General features: G+C 39.8%; 2 protein-coding genes across 6 annotated transcripts in view; both read left to right on the forward strand.

The window, feature by feature from the left end:
- Window positions 1-1,560: 1,560 nt before the first annotated feature.
- ddhd2 (DDHD domain containing 2) lies at window positions 1,561-22,930 on the forward strand. Of its 4 annotated transcripts, none has more exons than XM_017719471.2 (17): window positions 1,561-1,750; window positions 5,531-5,704; window positions 6,234-6,427; window positions 6,686-6,775; window positions 10,782-10,896; window positions 11,802-11,891; window positions 12,902-13,043; window positions 15,362-15,570; window positions 15,744-15,811; window positions 15,962-16,105; window positions 17,736-17,822; window positions 18,018-18,146; window positions 18,396-18,551; window positions 18,656-18,761; window positions 20,001-20,147; window positions 20,816-20,960; window positions 21,824-22,930. In XM_017719471.2, exons 1-17 carry the CDS (start codon window positions 1,576-1,578, stop codon window positions 21,900-21,902), a joined length of 2,250 nt encoding a protein of 749 aa, XP_017574960.1. In that variant the 5' UTR covers window positions 1,561-1,575; the 3' UTR covers window positions 21,903-22,930. The 4 variants fall into 4 exon arrangements, with proteins under 4 accessions (XP_017574960.1, XP_017574962.1, XP_037403155.1 ...); XM_017719473.2 differs by lacking the exon at window positions 1,561-1,750 and adding an exon at window positions 1,757-1,910; XM_037547258.1 differs by lacking the exon at window positions 1,561-1,750 and adding an exon at window positions 1,757-1,897.
- A 1,825-nt stretch (window positions 22,931-24,755) lies between these two features.
- Window positions 24,756-25,510, forward strand: part of tacc1 (transforming, acidic coiled-coil containing protein 1) — a 75,026-nt gene continuing 74,271 nt past the window's right edge. Inside the window, exon 1 of one of the 2 annotated variants that reach the window (XM_037547251.1) lies at window positions 24,756-25,170. In XM_037547251.1, coding sequence (XP_037403148.1) covers window positions 24,989-25,170 — 182 coding nt within the window. In that variant the 5' untranslated portion in view covers window positions 24,756-24,988. The remainder of the gene's footprint in view (window positions 25,171-25,510) is intronic. The other variant, XM_037547252.1, reaches the window with a different exon arrangement.

Here is a 25,510-nt window from a genome sequence, read left to right on the forward strand (position 1 = left end):
TGAAGCAAGTGTGATGATTTAGCCATGCAGTTAGCACCAAGCTAATTTTTGGGGTATAAGCTTCCATTACTTCTAAGCTACATTAGCCTCGTAGCTCCACTGCTAAAACTAAAGAAGCAAATTTCAGACACCAAATAAGTCTTCACAGAATATTGACTATTTCTAACTGATCAATGTTTCATTGGCATGCACTGGCTGTGGCCAATAAGATCACTGAAAGGGCAACAAACATGCATTTTTATGCCAGCAACTAAAAAAAAACAAGAATATAGATGCAAGGTTTTCTTCCAAGAGCAGTGATTTATTAAACTAATTTATAAAGGATAATGGAAAAAAATGAAAGAAAAGTAAGTAAACTGGACTTTGAGTGGAAAATGAGCATTTAAAAGTGGCATTCTTGTCTAATATTCTGTTTTTAGCACGGGTGGGCCTCGGAAATGTTGAGCAAAAAGCCAGCAGGCCAACAGTGGCCTGATATCCTCTTACTGTCTGAGCTGTTGGTGTAATAAAGTCACGCTCCATACAGGCCTTGCCAAAAGCAAAGGTCAAACAGCAGGACGCAGAGCTGCACAGCTGTGGTTCATCTGCTCACCCGAGAGATAATAAACTGCTCATAAACCTGCTTTACTAAATATTAAAATAATTCAGGTTTAGGGAACAAACCAACACCGCAGGCTTGTAATTTATCATACACCTGTATATGGCCTATCCTAGAACTGGACACTGTTGTTCCCAGTGAAAAACCATTATAGTAAACTGATGGGAAAAAAGTACTGGTACATTACTGTGCACAAGTTAGAGACCATCTTGCATTTTTTTTATTGCCAGTTTGGTGTGTCTATTCTTTGCTTTTATCAGAGTTTCTATTCAGTTCAGGAGACACATTATCAGTTTCTCAAAAAAAAAAAAAAAAAAAAAAGACAAATAATAAATTTTTTTTTAAAATCTGCAAACACACCTCCAAAGCATTTTCTGGTAATCCCAAACAGTCAGCGATATTGAGGCCTGGACTCTGGGGTGGCCAGTGGGGTCCAGGTGGTTGTTAGGAATATGTAGTATGTCATAACTATTTTTTGTTGTTGTTAAAGTGAAGAGTATTATTCACTCTTAAAAAAGATTCTTTAAGGGTTCTTTAATAAAGAAAATGGTTCAATGTAGAACTATGAACGTTCAAAGAAACCTTTTCATGATTAATGGGTTCTTTGCATCGTGGAAGAGTTCTTCAGACTGGTGAGGAACGTGCTGCAGATGGTTCTATACAGAACCTTTTTGAAAAGGGTTCTGCTATTGTTATGATGTCAATCAGGAAGATTCTATACAAACATATTCAACACAATCTCAAAGCAGTGCAGAGAACCCTTTAATCATGCAAAAGATGAGTATTCCTGGTTCTATAAAGAGCCATTTTCTTTATTAAGAGCCCTCGAAGAGCCATCTTTACACAGCTGAGAGAACCTGGTCTAACCCTGTGCACGCTGTTCATTTCTGTCACCACCTTTGTCTTATTATCTTTACTATCTCCAGCCTGACTCACTGATCCACATTGATACGCTCACTAAATGAGCTCACACTCACATGAGCGCTGATATTTCACTGATTCCTCCTCTCAGTCGACCCCTGTCCTCTCTCCGAGCAGATCTGCGTGTTTATATCCTGCGCGTTTTCCTGCGCTGTGGAAAACAGTGTGAGCTGAAACGCGGTTCTCTTCGCTTTTTGACCCTGCTGTGTGCCCGTATGTCCGAGCTGGAGGGTAGGACTCTGTTTTAATGTCACATTTTTAGCTGTGAAACTCGATTTTGTGGTTATAATGTGTAAAACCAGGATTGACGGCTGAGAAATACTTCACTAATCTTCCATCCTGAGGGCTCAGCTGTGTGTAACCGGCGCTGAGAGGAAGGTTCATGATATCTGTGTGTTTATAAGCGATGCAAATGTACTTATTCTGACCCGTCTTCGTGTTTTGATGACCGATTCTCTCTCTGTGGTCGTTTTTCTAGGTTAAACGTTTAACCTAGTTGTCTGTGCCCGCACCCTGTATAATATATTATAATATGTTGTATTAGTCTTTTGTGTATAGTATTTCTGTTGTCAGCTGTATGATACTGTTTGCAGTGGACTGGCTGTCATTCACTGTCTAAAGTCACTCCAGTTTCTTTTTTGCCGTCTCTGTGTGTGTGTGTGTGTGTGTGTGTGTGTGTGTGTGTTTGTTTGTGTGTTTGTTTGTTTGTTTGTTTGTTTGTTTGTTTACGTCACGGTTCAGTTAGACAGATAACATTAGCCAAAGGTCATGTTTGACCAGTAGGAGAAGAGTTATGTAGGTCAGTTTTCACTGTGGGTTTAACCAATATACATAGTTAAGCCCCTTGCCCAGAATAATGTCTATATATATATATTACACACACAATGTACGCTGCTATGTGGGAGGTTTCTCTAGGATTTTATTCAGTGACCACAGCTAATAAAACAGCTCAATTAAAAACAGTGAATATTCTTTAAAAACATATTTGTTGTATGAAGTTTGCCTCTGTAGTTTTAGTACTGAATTAGAACCGTTTATCACTGTTTGCAGACTCAAATTAGAGCTCTGCCTTTAACCCATCTGTGCAGTGAAACACTCACATACATGCACGCTAGTGAACACACACGCTAGGGGGCAGTGGGCAGCCCTATCTACAGCACCTAGGGAGCAACTGGGGGTTAGGTGCCTTGCTCAATGGCAGGTCAGTCATGGACTGTCAGCCAAGGGAATGAACCAGCAACCTTCCGGACACAGGGCTGGTTCCCTAACCACCAGCCCATGACTGCCCACTGGAGCTGTGAGGCTAATGTAGCCAAGTTATGGAAGCCTATAGCCCACCAATTAGCATTGTGTAAAACAGGGGTGCTCAGTCCTAGTCCTGGAGATCTAACAGTCCGGGGAGTTCAGATCCAATACGCCTGGCTCATACAGTCAGATTCCCCTGAAGGCCTTGATTACCAGGTGAGTTAAAGCTTTGGGTTGGAGCTAAACTCTGCTGATGGTACATCTCCAGGACCAGGATTGGGCACCCCTGATCTAAACCAGTCATCATGGATCCATTGTATTTAAGATGTAGAAATGGACAGTTGGGAAGAATTGATTTTTATTTTATGTTATCTGGCTAATTGAGATACCCATGTGATTTTCACAAAGCAGGATAAGTTTTCCCTCTATAGGACTCATAGGTCGAGAGAGACCTCTTAGTAACTCTGGGTCAAAGCCAGGGTTATTATAGTTCACAAAAGCTGTCTCTAAAATGCAAAAAAGAGAAGCACAAATGTGCTTATAAACTGAAATAAAAATAGAAATGACTATATATAAACAAATAGAATGACTGAGAATCAACTTTTAGTTTTAGTTTTTTCAGCAATTGAGAGTTTATAAGTTTTATTGATTTTGGCCGTGTTTAAGGAAGGTTGGAGCCGAGTTGAGCTCAGTCTGCTGTCCTTCCTTATCAAACACTTGCTATCACAGTGTTCATTATAATACCAACAACTGAAATGAAAGCTGAAATAAAGAAAACACTATTACTTTTTAGAAAATAAAAAACAAAACAATACTTTGAATGCAGATTAACTGAAACTAAACTGAAAGCAAATGGAAAAAATACATAATAAAAAAACCCTAATAAAAATTCACACGTATAACTGTAACTATGAAATAACTTTGGTCTAAGTTATGGTCTGAGTACATTAGGAGTGGCTGGTATTACTATATTAGTATAACTATCAACAGTGTTGAAGTTCATATATCATTTCAATGTGTAGGAGCATTAGCAGGGTTCATATATCGACTCTTTAATGACCTCATAATTTAGAGACATATAGAGCGAATAGGTACACAAGACAAAATATACCAGCTTTGGGATATTTTTGTGTATCACAGGGCACAACAGTAGCGATTTTTAAAGATCCCATTCATTTTTGCTGTAGAAAAAAATCCAATTTGAATCCAGAGTTTTTAATATGGGCATGATGGCACATGAATGACACAACTTCAGAGGTCTGCGGCACAGGCTTGACTTTTGCCATAGCTGGCTGACTGACAAAATATCATCACCTCATAATGACATCACGGTCAAGAGTCCATTGTGTAAAAATAAAAATCCCCCTGATGTGATGTGATGATGTGTATCAATTGCAATGGGGCCACCAGCCGTCATTCTGGAGATGTGTGCTCTTGCAATGAGTTTCTACCCTGATCGCCATCTGATTCAACAGATTCTCACAATGTCTCTGACGGATATTTCTTAAAGCAAGCTCTATTAAGCTTAGCAAAAATCACACTACCAAGTTTCCCCCTTTGCCCTAAATGTAGACGATCACCATAGACATGTTTGGTGTCTGAAGTTTACTTCTTGAGTTTTAGCATTAGAACTTCGAAAGTTAGAAGCACGGTGCTAACTGCATGACTAGATGACACATTTGCCTCAAACCCTGGACATAAAGTAGGGATAAAATTTAGGCTTCAGAATGGCTGCTAGTGTTTTTAGCTATGCTAATGTACTTTTGTCCATGTTTATAGACAACAGTGAGTCAGAAACCACATAATCAAGTCATTAGAGATACTGAACAACTCCACACACTTTGAGGCATGAGATGACTAGCGCTGTAAAGGTATAACCGTCTATTACTTGTTAACTGCATTAGCCTCATAGCCTCATAGCTTCAGTGCTACAACTAAAGACATCAAAACATGTCTTGGCTGATTGACTTTGTCTGAGGTAATAGGGGAATCTGCAAATGAGATATTTTGCTTAGCTATTTCTTTAAGCCAAAAGTAACAGAAATGTGTTTTGTGAAACACGCAGTAGGATGGTTGGTGATGGAGAATGATCTGGAGCAGGTTAGCAGGCTGGTAGTCACACAGAGTGAAGGTCATCCCAGACCATGACCTTGGTTGCTTCACAGCTGTGGTGTGCTAAATCTGCCGTGTGAAATCTGCAGTGACCTAAAGAGCACTAAATGTCTTCCTCTAGTGTTGTATGTCTGTGTCTGTCTAAAAGTAACGGGCATGTTGTTTTGTTTTCTTTTTGCCTCATCTTGCACACTCAGCCACTAACACACATGGGTCAGGCTTTATGGACTACACCCTTTAAAAAGTTTTTTTAAAGTGTCACTGTTTTTAACAAAGAAAACTATAAGAACCATTCAAATGCTTCTTTTCCTGTTTAAATGGTTGTTCTGTGTGAAGATAACCTGTTGGATATGGCTCTTTATAGAGCCTTTTTGAAAAAATGCTTCCATATAGCACCAAAATGGTTCATGGCATGGTGTTTTTCATGGCCTTTTTTGATACTACATGGAACCTGTTTTATCCTAAGAGGTACTTTTGGTTATAGTCATATTGTGACATTATGAAATGTCATAATAACGCTATAAACCGCCTATCAAAATTTATTTGAAGTACTTTGGTCCAATGTTCAGACCACAGCTTTGTGTAAGTAAGTGTAAATGGGCTTGTACAAGAAAAAATGTAGACCCAAAGATTTACAGATGTAATGTGTTGCAGGCTGTGGAGCTCAGGGAGGAGGTGGGGGTCCTGACTGGATCATGATCGAACCCCCCGAGCCATATGAACCAGTTCAGCACCACTGGTTCTACAACCAGAAGACGGATGGCAGGCACTGCTGGCAGCCCTTCAGCAAACAGGACTCTGAGAGGATCGAGGAGGCCTACGCTCACGGTCTGTGGGACTTTTATTAATGATTTATACTTTTACATTAATTATTTTTACTATTTTCAGTCACTCAGAGTTTTCAGTGTAATCGTTTAGAAGCTAATATACAATAATATAAATATCACTATATTTAGTGATCTGCAGGGTGGCCCTCTGGTCAAATTTCTTTTGTTGATTTTCTTAGTGATAATCAACACATTATCTACAAGTCAACACGTCCTCTACAAAGAACACATTTTAATGCACAGTTACTGTTTATTTGCTGCATTTAACAAACTGGGGAAGAGCATAAAATGGGCCGTGTGCAAAAGTTAGGGCACATTTTTATATTGTGTTTTTAATAAATGTGAAGCATCCACTAAAATCAAAATCAGCAATTGGCCCATTAATATTCAAGCTCCCACATACCGCTATACTTTTAACATTGTTCTGTCATTCAGTATATTCAGTACAAGTTTTGTGCAATAATTAAAAGAGTGAAAAGTGAAGATCATGAGGCTTATGCCATCATTGTGTGTGTGTATTCCGTGAGCAGCGGGTGAGAGTGAAGGTGAGGTGATCGTAGCTACAGAAGGTCGGCGGTATGACGTGTGCTTGAAGGAGAGGCGGCGTTATGCCGTTTATTGGGATCAGACATCCTCGGAGGTCCGGCGCTGCTCCTGGTTCCATAAAGGCAGTAAAGAGATGAGCTACACTCCCCACACCGAGGACATCAGTGACCTGCTGGAGGTGAACAGTATCAACATTACTGCATCAGCCTGTAACCTTTTATAGGGCTGCAGATCTGTGACCTCACAACCACTTTCATTACAATTCTTTAGTAAATGTTTTGGTCTCTTATGAAATCTCAGATTCCACCACTTTTCAGTATGATTTGATTGATTTGACTGCCTTAAAACTGACCTAAGTTGAAACTACACTGAACACATAAATATAATACAGACATAGAAGGCTTGGAGTCATATTTGAATCCTCTCCATCCTATAGGATGCCTACATGATTGCTTTGACCCTGGAGGAATGGAAAAGGACTCTGGAGCTGCCCACAGGGGAAACGGTCATCCTCCACAACCCAAAGGTACTCTCACAAAGTGACGGGTAGTCGATTCTTTGACTCCAACTCATCTGGGAATTTTGGGTTTTTTCTTGGTTAACAACTGAGATCTGACAATGCTTGAAGTTGACTCTTCCTCAAACATAACGTCATGATCGGTTGAAATAAAACATTTTTAATTAAGTGTTTTAATTACCAGTGAAGCCTGGCTGTTTTGACTATGTGTGGAATCAGCCGGAAACAGCTTGTGTTTGGGTATTTATCTATTTCATGCCAGTGCTGATCACCAGCCGCTGTAAACACAAACTGTGGCCACAAAATGTCTTTGAGATGTCTGCGCTTCACATTAAACGTCAACATGCGCTGTTCAAGTTTTTCACAAATATTCCTCATATAGATCTAGAGTAAAAACTTTATTCTTAAATGTGATTAACTGGTAAAAACAGCATTTTGTACTGGGTAGTTTTCATAAAACTGACTAAATGAGTAATTTTCTCCAAATTCTTTGGAAATTTTGTATTTCAGACCACGTCAGTTGCTCTCTGCTTCTGTCTTCCTTCTGGCTGCTCTATAAACCTGTATTTGTTTCCTTTTAATCATTAGAAATCTTTTTTTTTTCTTTTTTTACTTTTTATAAGCGTGTTTTAATGATTTAAACTCCTAATGATCAGTACTGTGATCTGTGGCCTCTGTAAAAAGTGGGTACACCATATTTACCACGTTTTACTTGTTGGTCCATCTGTGGCAATGGCAATACGGCCTGTATGCAAAACCAATTATATACACTTAATTATGAAGGTGTTTGTCTTTTTTGTCACATTTTTAGGATAACAATGAAGACCATTAAACTGTGAAATAACAAATTATGCAGGGAGCAAAAAAAAAAAACTGCTCAAAAAATATGTACATTTACAATGTTTATTTTGAAAACAAATCCATACACAGGCCTAATTTCACTGTTTATATCTGTCTTATAAACAATTTCAAGCATTTGTTATAGTGTATAAATCAAAATGTCTTTAACACTGCACAACATAGTGTTGCCTTAGGGCAACAGTGGCTTTATATACTAATAAACGTAAATGTCTATTTTATATATATTTTTTGGTAAGCTGAAGGCTTACTGAATATGTAAGCTGTATATGTAAGCTGGCATACTTTTCAAATCTGATCACATTAAATTATTGTTTTTTTTATTGGATTGTAAGGCCTAGCTTTCAAACACAAAGAAACCAGTTCAGATTAAATTATGTTTTATATAAAATACTGAAATCTAATTGTTGCCATAGGACAACGGTATATAACTGTAATCTGCATTACATGCAATTTGAGTACATACACTGCCACTGGTCACTGTTATTTTACATTTCAAGTTGATGTTTTTACCTTCACTAACTATGTGTACTCTGCATACCCTGTATGCATTGCAGCATGTAGTTCCATTGTCACAATCTGTGTGACAAAAAAAAGGCAAAAATATTATTACTTTTAAAAAAATATTTGTATTAATGATGCTTAGGGCTAGGCATTATGACAGTATATATTGTTGTTGTGATAAATTATGTCACAAAACAATAATATGCTTTTATGAACATTTTGTGTATATCGTCAGTGCTTGTAGACACTGACTAACTGCATGTTTTGTTATAAAGTGAGCAAAACTATTCCACTTTTAACTGGATTTAGTGCCAAATACTGAATAAAAGTCATTGTGTCCGTAGTTTGTGATAGTATTTTTTTAATATAGGGCTACTGGTTCTTTGTTCTCAGTATCAATCAGATATTTGAAAAAATAAATGTTGTGACATATTATGTCATATATATTTTTCACCGTTTTGCCCACCTCTAATAACGCCACTTTTAATAGGAACAATCACAAACATTTGTTCATGTATATTACATACTCCAAAATCTGGTTGTTCATGTGGCGGTTCGTGTGGCGGTTCGTGTGGCGGTTCGTGTGGCGGTTCGTGTGGCGGTTCGTGTGGCGGTTCGTGTGGCGGTTTGTGTGGCGGTTTGTGTGTTGGTTCGTGTGTTGGTTCGTGTGGCTGTTTGTGTGTTGGTTCGTGTGGCTGTTTGTGTGGCAGTTTGTGTGATGTTTCATGTATTGGTTTGTGTGATGGTTTGTGTGGCAGTTTGTGTGATGTTTCATGTATTGGTTTGTGTGATGGTTTGTGTGGCAGTTTGTGTGACGGTTCGTGTAATGGTTTGTGTGTTGGCTCATGTATTGTTTTGTGTGTTGGTTCGTGTGGCTGTTTGTGTGTTGGTTCGTGTGGCTGTTTGTGTTTTGGTTCGTGTGACAGTTTGTGTGGCAGTTTGTGTGATGGTTCATGTATTGGTTTGTGTGATGGTTTGTGTGGCAGTTTGTGTGGCAGTTTGTGTGATGGTTCATGTATTGGTTTGTGTGATGGTTTGTGTGGCAGTTTGTGTGGCAGTTTGTGTGATGGTTCGTATAATGGTTTGTGTGTTGGCTCATGTATTGGTTTGTGTGTTGGTTTGTGTGTTGGTTTGTGTGTTGGTTTGTGTGATGGTTTGTGTGATGGTTCGTGTGGCTGTGTGTTGGTTCGTGTGGCGGTTTGTGTGATGGTTCGTGTGGCTGTGTGTTGGTTCATGTGGCTGTGTGTTGGTTCGTGTGGCGGTTTGTGTGATGGTTCGTGTGATGGCTTATGTGTTGGTTCGTGTGGCGGTTTGTGTGTTGGTTCGTGTGGCGGTTTGTGTGTTGGTTCGTGTGGCTGTTCGTGTATTGGTTCGTGTGGCGGTTTGTGTGACAGATCGTGTGTTGGTTTGTGTGACGGTTTGTGTATTGGTTCGTGTGAAGGTTTGTGTATTGGTTCGTGTGATGGTTCGTGTATTGGTTCGTGTGATGGTTCGTGTGTTGGTTTGTGTGATGGTTTGTGTGACAGTTCGTGTGATTGTTTGTGTGGCGGTTTGTGTGTTGGTTCGTGTGGCTGTTCGTGTATTGGTTCGTGTGGCGGTTTGTGTGACAGATCGTGTGTTGGTTTGTGTGACGGTTTGTGTGATGGTTCGTGTATTGGTTCGTGTGATGGTTCGTGTATTGGTTCGTGTGATGGTTCGCGTGTTGGTTTGTGTGATGGTTTGTGTGATGGTTCGTGTGATTTGTTTGTGTGGCGGTTTGTGTGATGGTTTGTATGAAGGTTTGTGTATTGGTTCGTGTGACGGATCGTGTGTTGGTTCGTGTGACGATTCGTGTGATTGTGTGGCGGTTTGTATGAAGGTTTGTGTATTGTTCGTGTGATGGTTCGTGTGTTGGTTTGTGTGACGGTTTGAGTGACGGTTTGTATGAAGGTTTGTGTATTGGTTCGTGTGTTGGCTTGTGTGACAGTTCGTGTGATTGTTTGTGTGGCGGTTTGTGTGACTGTTCATGTGATTGTTTGTGTGACGGTTTGTATGAAGGTTTGTGTGACGGTTCATGTGATTGTGTGACGGTTTGTATGAAGGTTTGTGTGACGGTTCATGTGATTGTTTGTGTGACGGTTTGTATGAAGGTTCATGTGATTGTTTGTGTGACGGTTTGTATGAAGGTTTGTGTATTGGTTCGTGGGTTGGTTTGTGTGACGGATCGTGTGTTGGTTTGTGTGATGGTTTGTGTGGCAGTTTGTGTGACGGTTTGTATGAAGGTTTGTGTATTGGTTCGTGTGATGGTTCATGTGTTGGATGGTGTGATGGTTTGTGTGATGGTTTGTGTGATGGTTTGTGTGACGGTTTGTGTGATGGTTCGTGTGGCGGTTTGTGTTACGGTTTGATTGAAGTTTTGTGAAATGGTTCGTGTGTTGGTTTGTGTGACGGTCTGTGTGACGGTTTGTGTGTTGCTTTGTGTGACGGTTTGTGTGACGGTTTGTGTGACGGTTTGTGTGGCGGTTTGTGTGTTGCTTTGTGTGACGGTTTGTGTGACGGTTTGTGTGACGGTTTGTGTGGCGGTTTGTGTGGCGGTTTGTGTGACGGTTTGTGTGTTGGTTTGTGTGACGGTTTGTGTGGCGGTTTGTGTGATGATTTGTGTTTCCTCTCTCAGCTGATGACTCAGCACCCAAACTTCTGCAGAGATTTCCCTCCATCACCTGGAGAGCGCACACAGGCCAGGACTCTGAAGAGAGGAATAGAGAATATTCCAGTGGAAATCCCTCAGGGTGAGTCCAGACCTTAGAAATGACATCTGATTATCATATTTCATCATGTTTCAGAAATAAAGTAATATTTCAGCAAAAAATTCTAATTTCAATCCAGGTTACACATATTCACCTCTAGATACTCCAAATGTAGTTTATCTGCTGATACTGGTGTCTGAAGTTTTACATAGTTTTAGCATTGGAGCTGTTGGGCCAATGTTACTAACAAGCGATGGAGGCATGTACTCTATCAGTTAGCTTGGTGTGTAGTGTGTGAACTAGGCAAATCAGTAGACCTGCTTTAAAGCCTTCGTTAGCGTTTTGTTTATATATTTGTCTTATGTGTCTGACAGTGATGCTCAACTGATTTTAGTTTCTTTTACCTAAAACTGGTTCTGAATCACTGTGTATCAGATTTGATTCGGATTGAGCTTTGGTAGTTAATCCCGATCCATTAAAGCATAACAGACAATCCAGATCACTTCACTTAGCTGAGGCAGGCTCACTGCACTGATCTGTCACCACTCAGCTGGTAGAACATCGTTTTCTTCCAGATCTCCTTAACTCTGGAGCAGCATTCAAGGGAATGCATGATAAACTTGATGTCCAGATAAAAGCATATTTGTTTAGGTTAGGATATGCTTCACAGTGGCAAATTTTTCATTTAGACTGTATTGTTTTTTATCCTTCCAATATTTTTTATATTCATCTGTAAAGCACTTGGAGGTTTTGTAAGTAAACTGGAGAATGCAATATTTTTATTATTGTTATTATTATTATTATTATTATTATTATTATTGTCGTTGTTATTGTTCTTTTCGTCGTTGTTGTTGTTGTTGCTGCAGTGCAGAAGGTAAAGCACTCCACACTGTTCAGTATCTGTATTGTTAAATGTATGATATTAGCTGTTTGTATGTTTTCTGCAGGAGAGCCAGACTCCGTGGATCATCTGGTGTTTATGGTACACGGGATTGGGCCAGCATGTGACCTGCGTCTGAGAGGCATCGTCCAGTGTGGTGAGATTAAACTCCCTAACTTCCTCATCTGTTCCCTGTGAGGATGTTTGATTTGGCTTGACAGTAACATTACACTGTATATTTTGAAAGTGAGATTAAGTGCTGATCAGTGCTGACATCCCAGCATGGAGAGAAAGTGGGTGTGTCCTTTGGCTTTATTGACAAGGTAGCACTGTCGCTAACTTTGGCACAAATATTTGCACATATGACATTGATTTACTTTAAATAAATCGGATTCAGCTTTAATATGTTCAGTTATTGCAAACTGACAAAGAGTGTGTTGACATGCGCTAAATAATCTGAAAACTGCCGAAAATCTGATTGTGTCAGTAACTGGTTCAGTGTGTTTTCAAGCTCTTAGGTGATCAGGTAATGGGGAAACTCCAGGCCTACATGAGTCAGGCAGTAATCAGATGTTGGCTTTACAACCAGCCAATAAACTCACAGAATACGATGTGACATAAACGTAACAAAACTCAAACTGCTTGGTGTTGCCGGGACAATATTTTCATAGATGCACAGACTGAGAGAAACGAAAGAAATCAGAGTGAAGGTTTACATGCTCTGAAAAATCCCATTACTAAGCTCAAATCCAGCCTTTTTATCAGATTTGTTAATCAGATTTCTAGACCTTAAGATCTCTAGACTCGGATCTAAGAAATCAGAGAATGCTGATCACACAACCGCTTAATAATCTGATAACTGGAAAAAAACAATGGTGGTTGCATTGCACCTTGTATTTATTGTTTGTTACTTTGGGAGTTAACTGGACCGTGAGTACAATGTTTCGTTCCACCTCATGTACCACATGTGATGCGAATGACAATAAAGCCTTATCTTATCTTATTATTGTTGTGCAATGGCCTCAAAGAAAACATGATCATTTGGACCAAAAACTTTATGAAAAGATAGCTGTCCCCAAACCTTTGATGGTCAGTGTTTGACTGACTGAAATTTTCTATCAGAATTTTTTTTGTTATTGTTGTTGTTTTTTTCTGTCCCCCCCCCAGTGAATGAGTTCCGCAGTGCGTCTCTCACGCTCATCAGCAGCCATTTTAGCTCCACTGTGGATCAGGAATCCATCGGCCGGGTGGAGTTTCTGCCCGTCAACTGGCACAGAGTGTTACACGGAGAAACCACAGGAGTGGACAGGTCAGATAAACAGAACACCACTAATGTGATTAAAAAATCCTAAACAGACTCACTGAGAGAGGAGGAGGTTAAATCAGCTCTTAGAAAATGGAGAGTTCCGGTCCTAGAGTCTAATTGGCCGAGAAGCCTTTAAAGCTGTAGCAAAATCCACAATCCACAAAAAAACTCTTGTGCTGTTAATGGAATAATTGTTGACTCTCATGCTGCTTGGACCACTGTGTGTACTGATGAAGTAAGAGCCTGTTTTTGATTTAACTGAATGGCTGACAGTTTATGTTCTTAACTGGAATTGGGCTGGTCAACTAGCCATCAGTCTAAAAGAGAGTTAACAGCCTGAACACCTCCATCGTTAATACCACAGGCTTGAATTCAAGTACTTACGGTATGATTCCCTGTAAAAGGGCAGTATAAAGTCTAAAGATGACACTTGAGTGGCTGACATGCTTCAAGTTTTCATGTTTCAGTCAGAAGTGAAAATCAAGGATGAGTTCCAAACAGGATTCCTAAATAGTGTGCTAGCTATAAAAGTTTCGAAATTCTATACTCCAAAGGCCAAATAGTGGATCATTTGTCGAGCATGGATGTGTCTGAGTCGCAAAAATGACTATTTCTTAGTTGTATTTTGCACTGTTGGGCTCAAATATTTAAATTCCTATGGCATGCACTATGTAGGGAGCAGGGAGCCATTTGAGATTCATCCCCAGCGTGAGAAGAGGGACTCGTAGTGGTAATTTGGTGACAAAGAAGTACTTATAAAGCGGAGTTTTTTGCATTAAACATTGAAATGTTCTCATATGTTCATTGACATGCATGAAATGACCGCAGTATACTGTGATGGGCAGCCGATTGTTCTCCTCATTCAGTGGTTCATGGCTGCTTGACAATGAGACCATACTCTAAAGGAACTATATTTCTTGTCGGAATACTTGATCATGTCAGTTATTGCTATTAATAATAACTTATACAATTTCTCAGAAAATAATTTATCATAGTTTATGTTGTCTTCCTTTTAAAAAAAAAAAAGAAAAGAAAAGAAAAATTAATGCATTATGCCTAACAACACCTGGCCGCTCGTGGCTTCTGGCTTTATTATATACTCACTGTCGACTTTATTGGAAACACCTGCTTAGTAAAGTGGATGCCGTAACTAGAGCACTAATAGGCCTTTTTGTGGAAATGTCCAAAACACATGTAGATGAACTTAGTTGTTCATCAGCCCCTTTAGCTTTGTGCTGGAGCTTTGAGGCTAATATACAGTACTGTGCTAAAGTCAGAGATTTAATTTCCAGACAGAAGTTATTGATTTTTTTAAAGAGAAATTTGTGAGAGGATTACGTAAAAGCTCATCCACTTGTGTAAGGAAGACTTAAGTCAAAGGAAAGTAAGTGAAGTTTCTAAAACTGGAGTTCAAAAGCTAATTAAAAGCTGCAGAAGAAAATGGGACTCCTGACAACCACCTGTAAAGCCTGGTAGACACCAAAACTGTCCCCATCTGAAAAACAGCACTTAAAGCTTTCATCTTTGAGAGAGGGGAGAAACACAAGCTGCTTCATATCTGAAAACATCCAGGTGTTTCTGTCCATCCTTCCACTGTGAGAAGACAACTCGGCACTATGGATCTGAAAGGATGTGTTAATGTTAAGAAGCCTGACTGAGAAAAGGAGACCAACACATCAAACAAAGAAGCTGAACAATGGACTGACCACCCCAGAGTCCAGACCTCAACATCACGGATAGTGTTTGACTACTTCAGAAAATGATCAACCAGCTTCTAAGACTGAACTGTGGACGTGTGTCTGCAGATTCTTTGAGAAACTGAAAGTGAGTCTCCTGAAAAGAATGGAAGCTGGAATAAAGGTAGAGTGAAACACTAAATACTGAAAAATATGGTAATTATGCGTATAATGTTTTCTAATTTTGATAATAAATGAATACTGATCTCTGACTTGTACAGTACTGTAACTAACGAGTAAGCTTATACCTCATCAGTTAGTGCTTCAGTATCTCTAACTACTTGTAGTGTGCATGTATACAGAGATTTCCTTCAGGTTGTTGAAGTAGAGTGAACATATAAACACCTCAGTCTTAATCTATAGTCAGAATGTATTCAATCTGATCGGCAAAAATCTGCTAGCTGCAAAAAACACTGCTAGCTGCATTAGCTTTGACACTCCAGTGCTACAAGTAAAGAAGCGAACTTGCATCTAAATTTACAAAAGTATATTACATAGCTAAAAACATATGTTTGTCCTTTTTTTAAATAGATAATTAGAATTTTTGCTGTTTCTTTAAACTGAACTCTCTCTAATATAAAACAGAGATATTGAGCGGATCACTCTGCCCAGCATCAGCCGCCTAAGACAGTTCTGCAACGACACGGTGTTGGATCTGTTCTTCTACAACAGCGCCACCTACTGCCAGACCATAGTGGACACAGTGGCATCCGAGATCAACCGCCTGTACAGTATTTTTCTGCTCAGACACCCGCACTTTTCAGGAGCCATGTCTGTGGTCGGACACAGTCTGGGTTAGTAACTTCAGTCGTTACTAACAACTTTATGACATAAAGGAATCATTTGGTGAGACACTCACATGATTTTCCACTTACCCAAAATGCAGTTGATCAGCCAAGACATGTTTGGCATCCAAGTTTTTCTTCTTTATGAGGAAAATGAATATTCATTTCTCATTTTCTTGTAGGCTCATTAATCCTTTTTGACCTCCTGACCAATCAGAAGACAGGATCAGAATGCTCAGAGCCAGAGGAGGTTTGGTTGCTTCTGCATTCATATCTGAATTCACAACAATGTCTGAGGAAATATCACAGTAAACATGATCCCATCACAGCTCTTAATGTCTGTGGGCTTTTAACATGTACTATAAACAAAGCAGTATTTCAGATTTTCATTTTGGTTTAGGCAGCAGAGCATAATGAAGACTTCAGCTCTCTCCCTGACTTGGAGTGCAATTCCTTTACAAGCCTGGAGAAGGTGCTGAAGAATGCAGGGCTGGAGGAACATCTGAGAGTGCTGCAGAAAGAACAAGTGGACCTGGAGGCTCTGGTGAGGCTTCAGTTCAACTCTGATACCGAAAACACATGTGATGGGCTAATTACCCATTAGTGGGAGGTTCAGTTCATGTCAGTTCATAGATACCAGCTATAGAAATGAACAAAATGTGCAAAAATTAGCGGGATTGTTCTTAACCTTTGAGTTATAGTTGGGTCAAAATTGGCAGTTCATAAGGCCTTCAGTAGAGTTGAAGGGGAACTCCACCAATTTCTCGAAATTTCTACATGATTAAATGTATGTAAACAATGTAAACGGAGTGACTCAGACTGGTTTGGTTTGAAAGAATTTTTTAAAAATTCACGCGTAATAGAGCAGCTGAAATACAGTAACACAAGAAGTAAGAAACACAGTTCTAGAGAAACTTACCGAATCAGAATTGTTCACTGTGGTGATGTTAGGAACTACACGTCCACCTCTAAAAGCTCCCTGACAGAAAGTAATTACATGAAATGGTTATGAATACACTGCTTGATGTCTTATATGTTGTTTTATGGAAGTTTTGTGATAAAGTTTTAGTGTATTTTAATGGAGGAGAGATACATGCAGGGTGTTTTTTCAGCCTCTGCTCAGCATAATTAAAAGATTTAAGAAAATCTGCAGTACGTGTCAGTGCGTAAAGGGTGCGAGCCTAAGCTGAATAACTGTGCTCTCTGATTGTCCCTCTGATGGAGCTGCTTGAAGAACTGTCATTCATCATTAGCGTTTGAACCACACATGCTCAGAATTACATTGGCAAACCTTTGACAGGCACTTTTTACATCCACAAAAGCTGGTTTCATTTTTAATGTGCCAAAATGAGGCCTTACGCTAACCGTGTCCAGAAGCACTGCCGACTTCTCTGGCCTCAGTGGCATCTGGGATGGGCTATCTTACAGTGGAAATGTATATTATTGTCAGACTATTCATGCCATTTTTGGAAAAAATGGACATTGTGTACTCAGACTGTTACCAGCAACTAGTCAGAAAGCCAGGGTCTGCCATGGCAATGATCACTCACACTGCTGTGATGGTGCCATACTTGAACATACATAGAGATTTCTGAGCGATATATCACTGTTGTCAGAAGAACACTTTGTATCTCCGAAATGGTAACTTAATGGGAAAAGGAACTAACCTACTTCACTTTTAATGTAAGTCAATGGAACCGGACATTTTTGCAAGTCATTTTGGGCCGTTTCTTGTGGTCCATTCTTTATGAAATGTACACAGAATGTAAAGTGCAACAGGCATTTTCAGATTATCTGAAAAAACCTGAAAAAGAGCAAAAATGAAGCTTTGAGGTTTTCTTCCGACAGCAGTGATATGCTGCCTTCAGGACAACATCTTTTCCAGGGACCCCCTGTGTATTTCAGTCAATGCAACACCTTATTATCCCCACATTACAGATGTATGATTAGATTAGAAACACCTACGAAGTAGTTAGCCATTTTATCATAAACGCCTTTCTTGTATGTGTACTATGTAGATGTACAGTTACACACTATAGACCATCTGTTGCTGTAGAGTTAATCAACCCCCCCCTCTCCTGTCCATTAATGGAAAAAGACCACCACAGGACCTATGCTGTCCACGTGTGTTTTTCTGTGCAGACTTTCTCCTAATACAACTTTCTGTTTTCCAGCTGCTGTGCTCTGAGAGAGATCTGAAAGAGCTGGGAATCCCCCTGGGCCCCCGCAAGAAGATTCTCAACTATGTGAAGAAATTGAAGGTATCTGAGGCGTAATTTGAATGTCATGTACTGAAGCTTTAACTCTGTGTGGAGAGGGGAGAGCAGGTCACAGCGAGGTTTCCTCTGAGACAGAGTGGCGCTATGGCTGTTTAACTGGAAGCTAAAGCTGATAGGGCTCTATTGTTTCTGAGGTGCTTGTCTCATCCTGACCCTGTTGCTCTCCTGCTGTTCCAGCTCCATGCTCCAGCAGCCCAAACCGGAAAACATTCTCAGAAGTCTTCCAGACTGCAGAGTCTGATCCAGGATAGCCCGCCCACCACCAGCGCAGTGGACTACCAGCACTTTGACGTTGGCATTGGACAGGTGGGGCTTTTATTTACTCTTTTATATTTTATATTTTTATATATAAGACAGATGAGGGGCTCTATATAGATAAGTAAAAATAAATGTACATTGAATCAAAACGCAGGACCCATATCTTGGAAAGCCACATATTGTGTCCACCTGCAACAATTTAGCCCTGCTCATTTAGCCTACAACAGTTTAACCCCTCTGTACTGTTACATAGCATTATTTATGTGACAATAGCTGACCAGCTGTCTTGTCCTGCAGGTGTCAATCGATTACCCTCAGCTGGCCTTCCACCCTCAGGCTTTCTTCGCCATTGGGTCACCAATAGGAATGTTCCTGACAGTCAGAGGGCTGAAGAGAATTGACCCAAACTACAGCTTTCCCACCTGCAGAAGCTTCTACAACATCTTCCATCCTGTAAGAGCAACACAAAACACAGCTTCCAGGAATCAGGAGCTGTTAGCGAAAACTAAAATTAGTTTCAGTGCATTCCTAATGATCTGTCCTGTCCTCATGTGCAGTTTGACCCGGTGGCGTACCGGATTGAGCCCATGATTCTACCTCCAGACATGGATGTCCCACCCATGCTGATGCCCCACCATAAGGGGAGGAAGAGAATGCATCTGGGTAATTTCTACCAGGGACAGATATCTATAATAGGAGTGGAAAATTGCATCAGTTTAAAGGTTAAGATTCAACTGCACTGATTATGGATGTTGCAGCCAATGAACTAATTACAACAGTATTCACTTTTGGCCATGATAACCTTATGAGACTATTAAAAAAATATTATTTTATTGTCTATATTGCACTACTGAGAAATTCAGTTCCATTAGTGTAGTCAGCTTATTTTAAAAAATAACTTTGAATTTAAAAATGTAATTAATTCAAAACCAAAATGAAAGGGCCTATAGCTGACATTTTTCTTGCATTTGTCACCATTCCACTTCATTTTTTTGTAACATCGTGTACCAAAAATGGTCATAATTCCATTTTACGTGACCATTTTCCAACCTTATATTTAAATTAAGCCATTAAACAGATGCTTCTGTTTCTGTGTCTTGAAGACTTGTCTGTTGCTGCTGTCAGAAGAAAACCCTTTATCTCCAAAATAGTAGCTTTACAGGAGAAAGAAAAAACATATTTTAATGTAAGTCAATGGAACCAGACTTTTTTCCAAGTAATTTTGGGACTTTTTTTTTTTTTTTTTTTTTGGTCTATTCATCATGAAATTTACACACAATGTAAAGGACAACAGGCATTTTCAAATAATGTCAGGAACTGAGAAAAATGGAGATGCAAGGTTTTCTTCTGACTGCAGCAAAATGTAAATGAGCTTTCTTTTAATTGGCTGAACTGTACTGTGCCTTTTTCAAAGGGATGTCTGGGCTGAATTACACCTTATATATTTAGAATAAATGGGCAAGCTAAACTGCTGTATGTTGACCAGATGGAATACATGTAAATTCTTATTTTTTCAGTTTTATTTGTTTTTTGGCAGGAACAATACAGATAAACATAGTTACATAAAGTGAAGTGCAAGTAATATATTACAGATTTAGGTTTAATGACATCACAAAAACAACAACACTAAAATAACCAGCCATTTTGCAGCTTAGTTTTGGCTGTACAGATTCTGGAGTAAATGGTGCATTTTACGCTTTAAAATGTTTACATGCCACATCAAATTGTTTTACTTTTTAAAAAGTGAGGAAAACTTGCCATGGTGTGGGCCCTTTAATCGAGTTTTGAGTGATAATCCATTAACCGGTTCACAAAAGAATCAGAAGCATTGCTGAATGTGGTGGCCTGGGGTGGTCTAAAGAAGGCTAATGAGGGTCTTTTTCTGTGTGTGTGTTGTAACAGAGCTGAAAGAGGGTCTAACTCGGGTGGGTTCGGACCTGCTGGGCTCGTTAAGGACCGTGTGGCAGAGTTTCTCTCAGCTGCCCGCTCCTGCGCTGGCTGAAGGGGGCGCTACAGTTGCATCAGCCCAACTGACTGAGGACATGGAAAGTGAGTCAATACCAATACCCCTCCCCAGCTAGGATGTGTTTGGTGTTTGAAGTTTGCTTCGTTATTTTTAGCGCTGTAGCTGTGAGGCTAATGTAGTAAAGGAAGCTTATACCTACCAGTTAGCAGTGTGGTAACTGCATGGGCAAAAGCATGCGAAAAAATTCAAGCTTTGAGACACATGCTACTGCTACTGCTAGTGTACTTTAGTCCATGTTGCACTGGTGGGGTATATGTTTCCATTGCTTCTTATCTGTTTTAGCCATGTAGCTCCAGTGCTAAACTAAAGAAGCCAACTTTAGACATGTCTTGGCTGTTTGGGATAGAGTAGACAAACTAGGGAAATTTAACTTTTCATCAAACCATAATTTTAAGTCACTGTGGTCAATTCCAGTCATGTGCATCTGAATTGGGAGCAGTTTCACTTGGTAAAAATGTAACTGAAACAGCTAAAAAAAACAAATACATAGGCTACTGTTGTTGTTAAATTTAAGAAAGTAAAAATGCCAAAAAAGTACTTTTTGTAATCTCTAAATGTGGTCATGCTGAGAAAGCTGGATGAAACTAAACTGAACTGTGAATGAATAGCTGAGCTAATTCCAATGTGGTCAAGTCTATATCATAGCTACTGCTGCATGTGCTGCATGATCTCCATCTCTGATGCTCCTCAGCGTCTCCGGTGGAGGAGGAGGAGAGTAAGGAGGTGCATGTGGGGAGGCTGAATGATGGTCGGCGGATCGATTATGTCCTCCAGGAGAAACCCATCGAGAGCTTTAATGAGTACCTGTTCGCCATCCAGAGTCACCTGTGCTACTGGTGAGAGAGCACACAAACATACCATAGATATCACACAAACATCTGCCAGAAAGTAGTCAAAGACATCCCCCATGGTAAGACGGCTGTGGTGACTGGTGGTCCCTGCTGCCAAGCTGATCCACCTGGCGTCATAGATGTTGTTCCATTATCTGAAAAAGCCCACACGATTTACGCAATATTGCTTACATAAATGTCATGAATGTAATGGAATATGAATTTTAAACTATTACTAAGAACGTTTTGCTCGCCACAGTGCTTGTAAAGTTAGATACATAGACGTAAACTTCCATAAATCAAATATACTTCCAAAAAGTAATCTACTTCTTCTTCTTCTTGCCTCTAGTACATACATTAAAAGGGAATAGCAATATTTCAAAATGTCTGTATAATTCAGTGGTTTAGTGTGAAATGGTTCAGATTTATATGGAATGTTGATGTTGGGAATAGTGGAAAATCTGAAATAATAAGTTTTCTTTGGGGAGTGTTTGGCCTCACAGAGCCCAGCATGTAGCCCTTGACCATGAATGGATTTTAAGTTCGCAAAACTATCACAAAACAAGTGTCTCAGACATCAAGCAGTGAATTCCTGACTCGTGTAATATTTTAATAATTTAATATTATATTTTATGTAGTCTTGTAATAATTTCTGTGAGGGAGCTTTTAGAGGCAGACATCTGGTTCCTATCACCACCACTGTGAACAATTCTGACTCTGTAAGTTTCTCTAGAGCAGAATATTTCACACCAACACTCTGAATGACTCTGTTTACATCTTTGCCTTTTAATTATGGGGGAATTTTTTAAATCAAAGCAAGTTTGTAAATGTAAATGTGCAAATACATCTTTTTTTTTTGTTATTTGCAGGGAGTCTGAAGACACGGCTCTGCTGGTTCTGAAGGAGATCTATGGGAACGGTCCACACAGATCATCTCCTCAGCAGTAACGAATTCAACCTAGAGTGTGTATGTGTAATGACAAAATGGTGTTGCACTGCCAAAACCACCTGTGCTTGCTCGTGCTTCATATTCATGTTTATATGTGTAGCCTCTGACCCCAGCAATACTGAGGTCCCAGTCCAGGACTAGGTGCCCACGACCAGTCGCACAAAATTATTGCATTAATTGCCAGCGATATGGATCCAGATTCGAGTACCTCTTTTTTTTATGCCATGTCCACAGCAAGGCCAGTAATCTGCTCCAGGTTTTCTTCTCAGCCAGCAAGCTACTGGAAAAGATACCTTCTTAAAATGATAGTTCAGCTAATATTATAGACACACGTTCTGACAAAACCGGTTTCAAGACTGCTGCTCCTGTTTTGAGCTATATGACATACTTTTGTCTTCATTTTATTGATGACTGTATTATACAGTCTCAAAACCCACATCAAGTCAGTAACACTTTACTGAGGCATGCATAAAGCTACAAGACACCCTCATTAACCTATGTAATATTTATAAAGGCTCATACTAACTAGCCTCACTTTCATAAAACTTTCCTAGATGAAATGACCTCAAAAGTGATTATGACCGCATAATTAAATCGCTTAGATGTAAACAGAGTGATTCAGAGCAGGCGACTGTGAATTTGAGTTTTAGTTGAACTATCACTTTAAGAGTGACATTAGAGCAGAATCTCCTGCCCAATTTGGGGAGCATATGCACTGCACATGTTTGCATTTTTCCTGCTCTGGTAAATCTGACTCAGGTGTGATACTTACCTGGCCAGGTGAGTCAGGTGAGTTAGAGCAGGTGGCAGTCTGGGGTTCCTCCTGTCAGTGTTCTCAAGAAGACCCGTGTTCTACTATAGATCCCTTACTCTGCCCTACTGTGTGGCCTGAAACTCGTTTTTGTGTGTGAACAAATATTTATTGTCTCTTTAACCACTGTTTTCTAACTTTTCCATGAATATAATGAAGGATTCATCACGCTGTATAGACATCTGTGATGTTTTATATTAAAATATTTAACCTACACAGCCTGTCCTTTTGTTTTTTTTTACTATTATGCAGATTTACGTACTAAAAACAAGTATTTATATGACCATTTTCCAAACTCTCTTTATCCCTTAGAATTAAACAGGCTGTTTTGTTAAAATGCCTCTAAGACTGATGTATGTAAACGAGTTCTGTTCTGATTGGCTGTGCATCATTCAGAACACAGTCCAGGCAGAAACACTCCTTGTAACTTCAGTGTGAGTGGATAGGACTAAGTAGGCTGAAAAGGAAGATATATGTAAATGTGTTGGTTTTTCGAGACATCACAAAAATACTGAATTAAAAAAGTCTGTTTGTCTCCGTTCTTTTAACCTCATCACACAGCAGAAAGTAGTGTGTTAGTGTGTGTTGCCCTGGTGCGAGTGGATCAGACACAGCAGTGCTGCTGGAGTTTTAAACACTGTGCCCGCTCACTGTCCACTCTATTAGACATTCCAACCTTTTTGGTCCTCCTTGTAGATGTAAAGTCAGAGATGATAGCTCATCTGCTGCTCAACAGTTTGTGTTGGTCATCCTCTAGTCCTTCATCAGTGGTCACAGGACTGGATGTTTTTAGTTTTCAGTCCAGCAGCAACACTGAGATGTTTAAAAACACCAGCAGCACTGCTGTGTCTGATCCACTCACCAGCACTACACACTCTAACACACTACCACCCTATCCATGTTACTGCAGTGCTGAGAATGACCCACCACCCAAATAATGCTTTGTCTGTGGGGGTCCTGACCTTTGAAGAACAAGGTGACAAAGTATGTGGAGAAACAGATGGATTACAGTCTGTAACTGTAGAACTACTGCACAAAGTGCTCCTTTATGGTCAGTGGAGCTGTTTAAATGGTTAATGAGTATAGAGCTTAGGTATGTTAAATTCAGTAAATAAACAGTAATGTATTAAAATGGGCAGAAGTGTGTCTCTGTAGAGGATGTGTAACTTATTTACACTCAGAACATCAACAAAATATGGAATTTGACCATGGGTGAATGAACTTTTGCAAACAACTGCATTTAAATCTCAGGAAAAAATATAAGAAAAAAGTGGGATGTGGGTTCTAAATGTGGCATAATGAGTGACTGATGGCATAGGTCATTTTAATGGGTGCATCAAGCATAACACACCCATCCCATCACACAAAATATGGAAACGTTTTATGAGATTTCTTTTGCAATATTTACAGGAAAGTTTGATCTCCTGCTAAAAATGAACATTAGAAGGTCTAACTTTGGTATACATATACTATATATACTATACTATACTCTTAAGTTTCGACAAACATGCACAGCCTGTTTTGATAGTATCTACTTTGAAATAGTTTCTAATCACTTGGCCAGAACTTTAATTTTATAAAGTAGAAGGATGTATTTCACTAAAAAAAGCAAAAAAAACCCACCTTTTTTCTTCAGCTACTGAGTGCTGATTGGTTAGCATTACTGCTACTGAGTGCTGATTGGTTAGTATTACTGCTACTGAGTGCTGATTGGTTAGTATTACTGCTACTGAGTGCTGATTGGTTGGCGATTTGCTGTTTTAAATTCTTATAACTCGAGTTTGAAAGCTCTTAAAAACAGCAGGTTTAAGATGTTCAGTGTATTAAATGATTTTGCTCAAATGCTCCATCTTAACCCATTCACTGTGGACTTGCTTGGGAGCGCCCTCTAGCGTTTGAGACAGCCGGAAGATATTACTGAGTTGTAATTCTCATCTCTACAAGTTTTCTGATGAGCCGCAGCCCAGAACCAATCAGAACAGAGCTTATTAACATAAATTAGTCTCAAAGACACAGTAACGAAACAGCATTATTAAGTGCTAAGGGATAAAATGGCCATGTAAATATGAATCCTGACTCGTGTTTTTGGCTCGTAAAGTTCGCTAACATTACAAGTGGACCTCAAGGGCAAAATATAAGATGCATGAAAAACGGAGGATATGAGCCCTTTAAAGCCCACTGCGTCTTTAAGCCGCATTCCTAGCATAGCCAACACGCCACCGGGAAACTCGAATCATTTCCCATATTACCAAACATCCTTTTCCTTACAGAGGCATGCCTGCCCTCCTGCCCTCCTACTCTGTCTGTCTCTGTCTCTCTCTCTCTCTCTTACTCACTCACTCTCAGACTCTCCTCATCCACTTTTCCTGTTTCGCTGCTCAGCAAACCGGCCCTTTAATTCCGGAAAGCTCTGAAACTTCTGAAACATCTCAGCGAACTCTGGCGAGCAAACCGAGGTGAGTCTCTTTCTGTTTACTGGGCTTTTAATGCGTTTTCAGGTGTGGTTAAACCACTGTTTCAGCAGCATCGTGTGTTCTTGTTCGAATTTTCCGTTCCACCTTAAATAGTGCAGCAGTTACATTCTCAAGCCTGAGACGCCAGAATGAAACTGCTGCACCCTGTAAGGTGGAAGGGAACACACGATGCTGCTGAACGGAACAGAAGACTCGAGTAAGAAACCATGTAAACTTCGTTAAGGTTAAGGTTATTGAAAGGTGTCGTACTTTTGGGGAGTCCAAGCCGTTTTATGTTATTCCCTCTCATTTCACCTTCTCTTAACCTAACGTATTGATTAAT

The sequence above is a fragment of the Pygocentrus nattereri genome, chromosome 18 (assembly GCF_015220715.1).
Source record: "Pygocentrus nattereri isolate fPygNat1 chromosome 18, fPygNat1.pri, whole genome shotgun sequence".
NCBI lineage: Eukaryota > Metazoa > Chordata > Actinopteri > Characiformes > Serrasalmidae > Pygocentrus > Pygocentrus nattereri.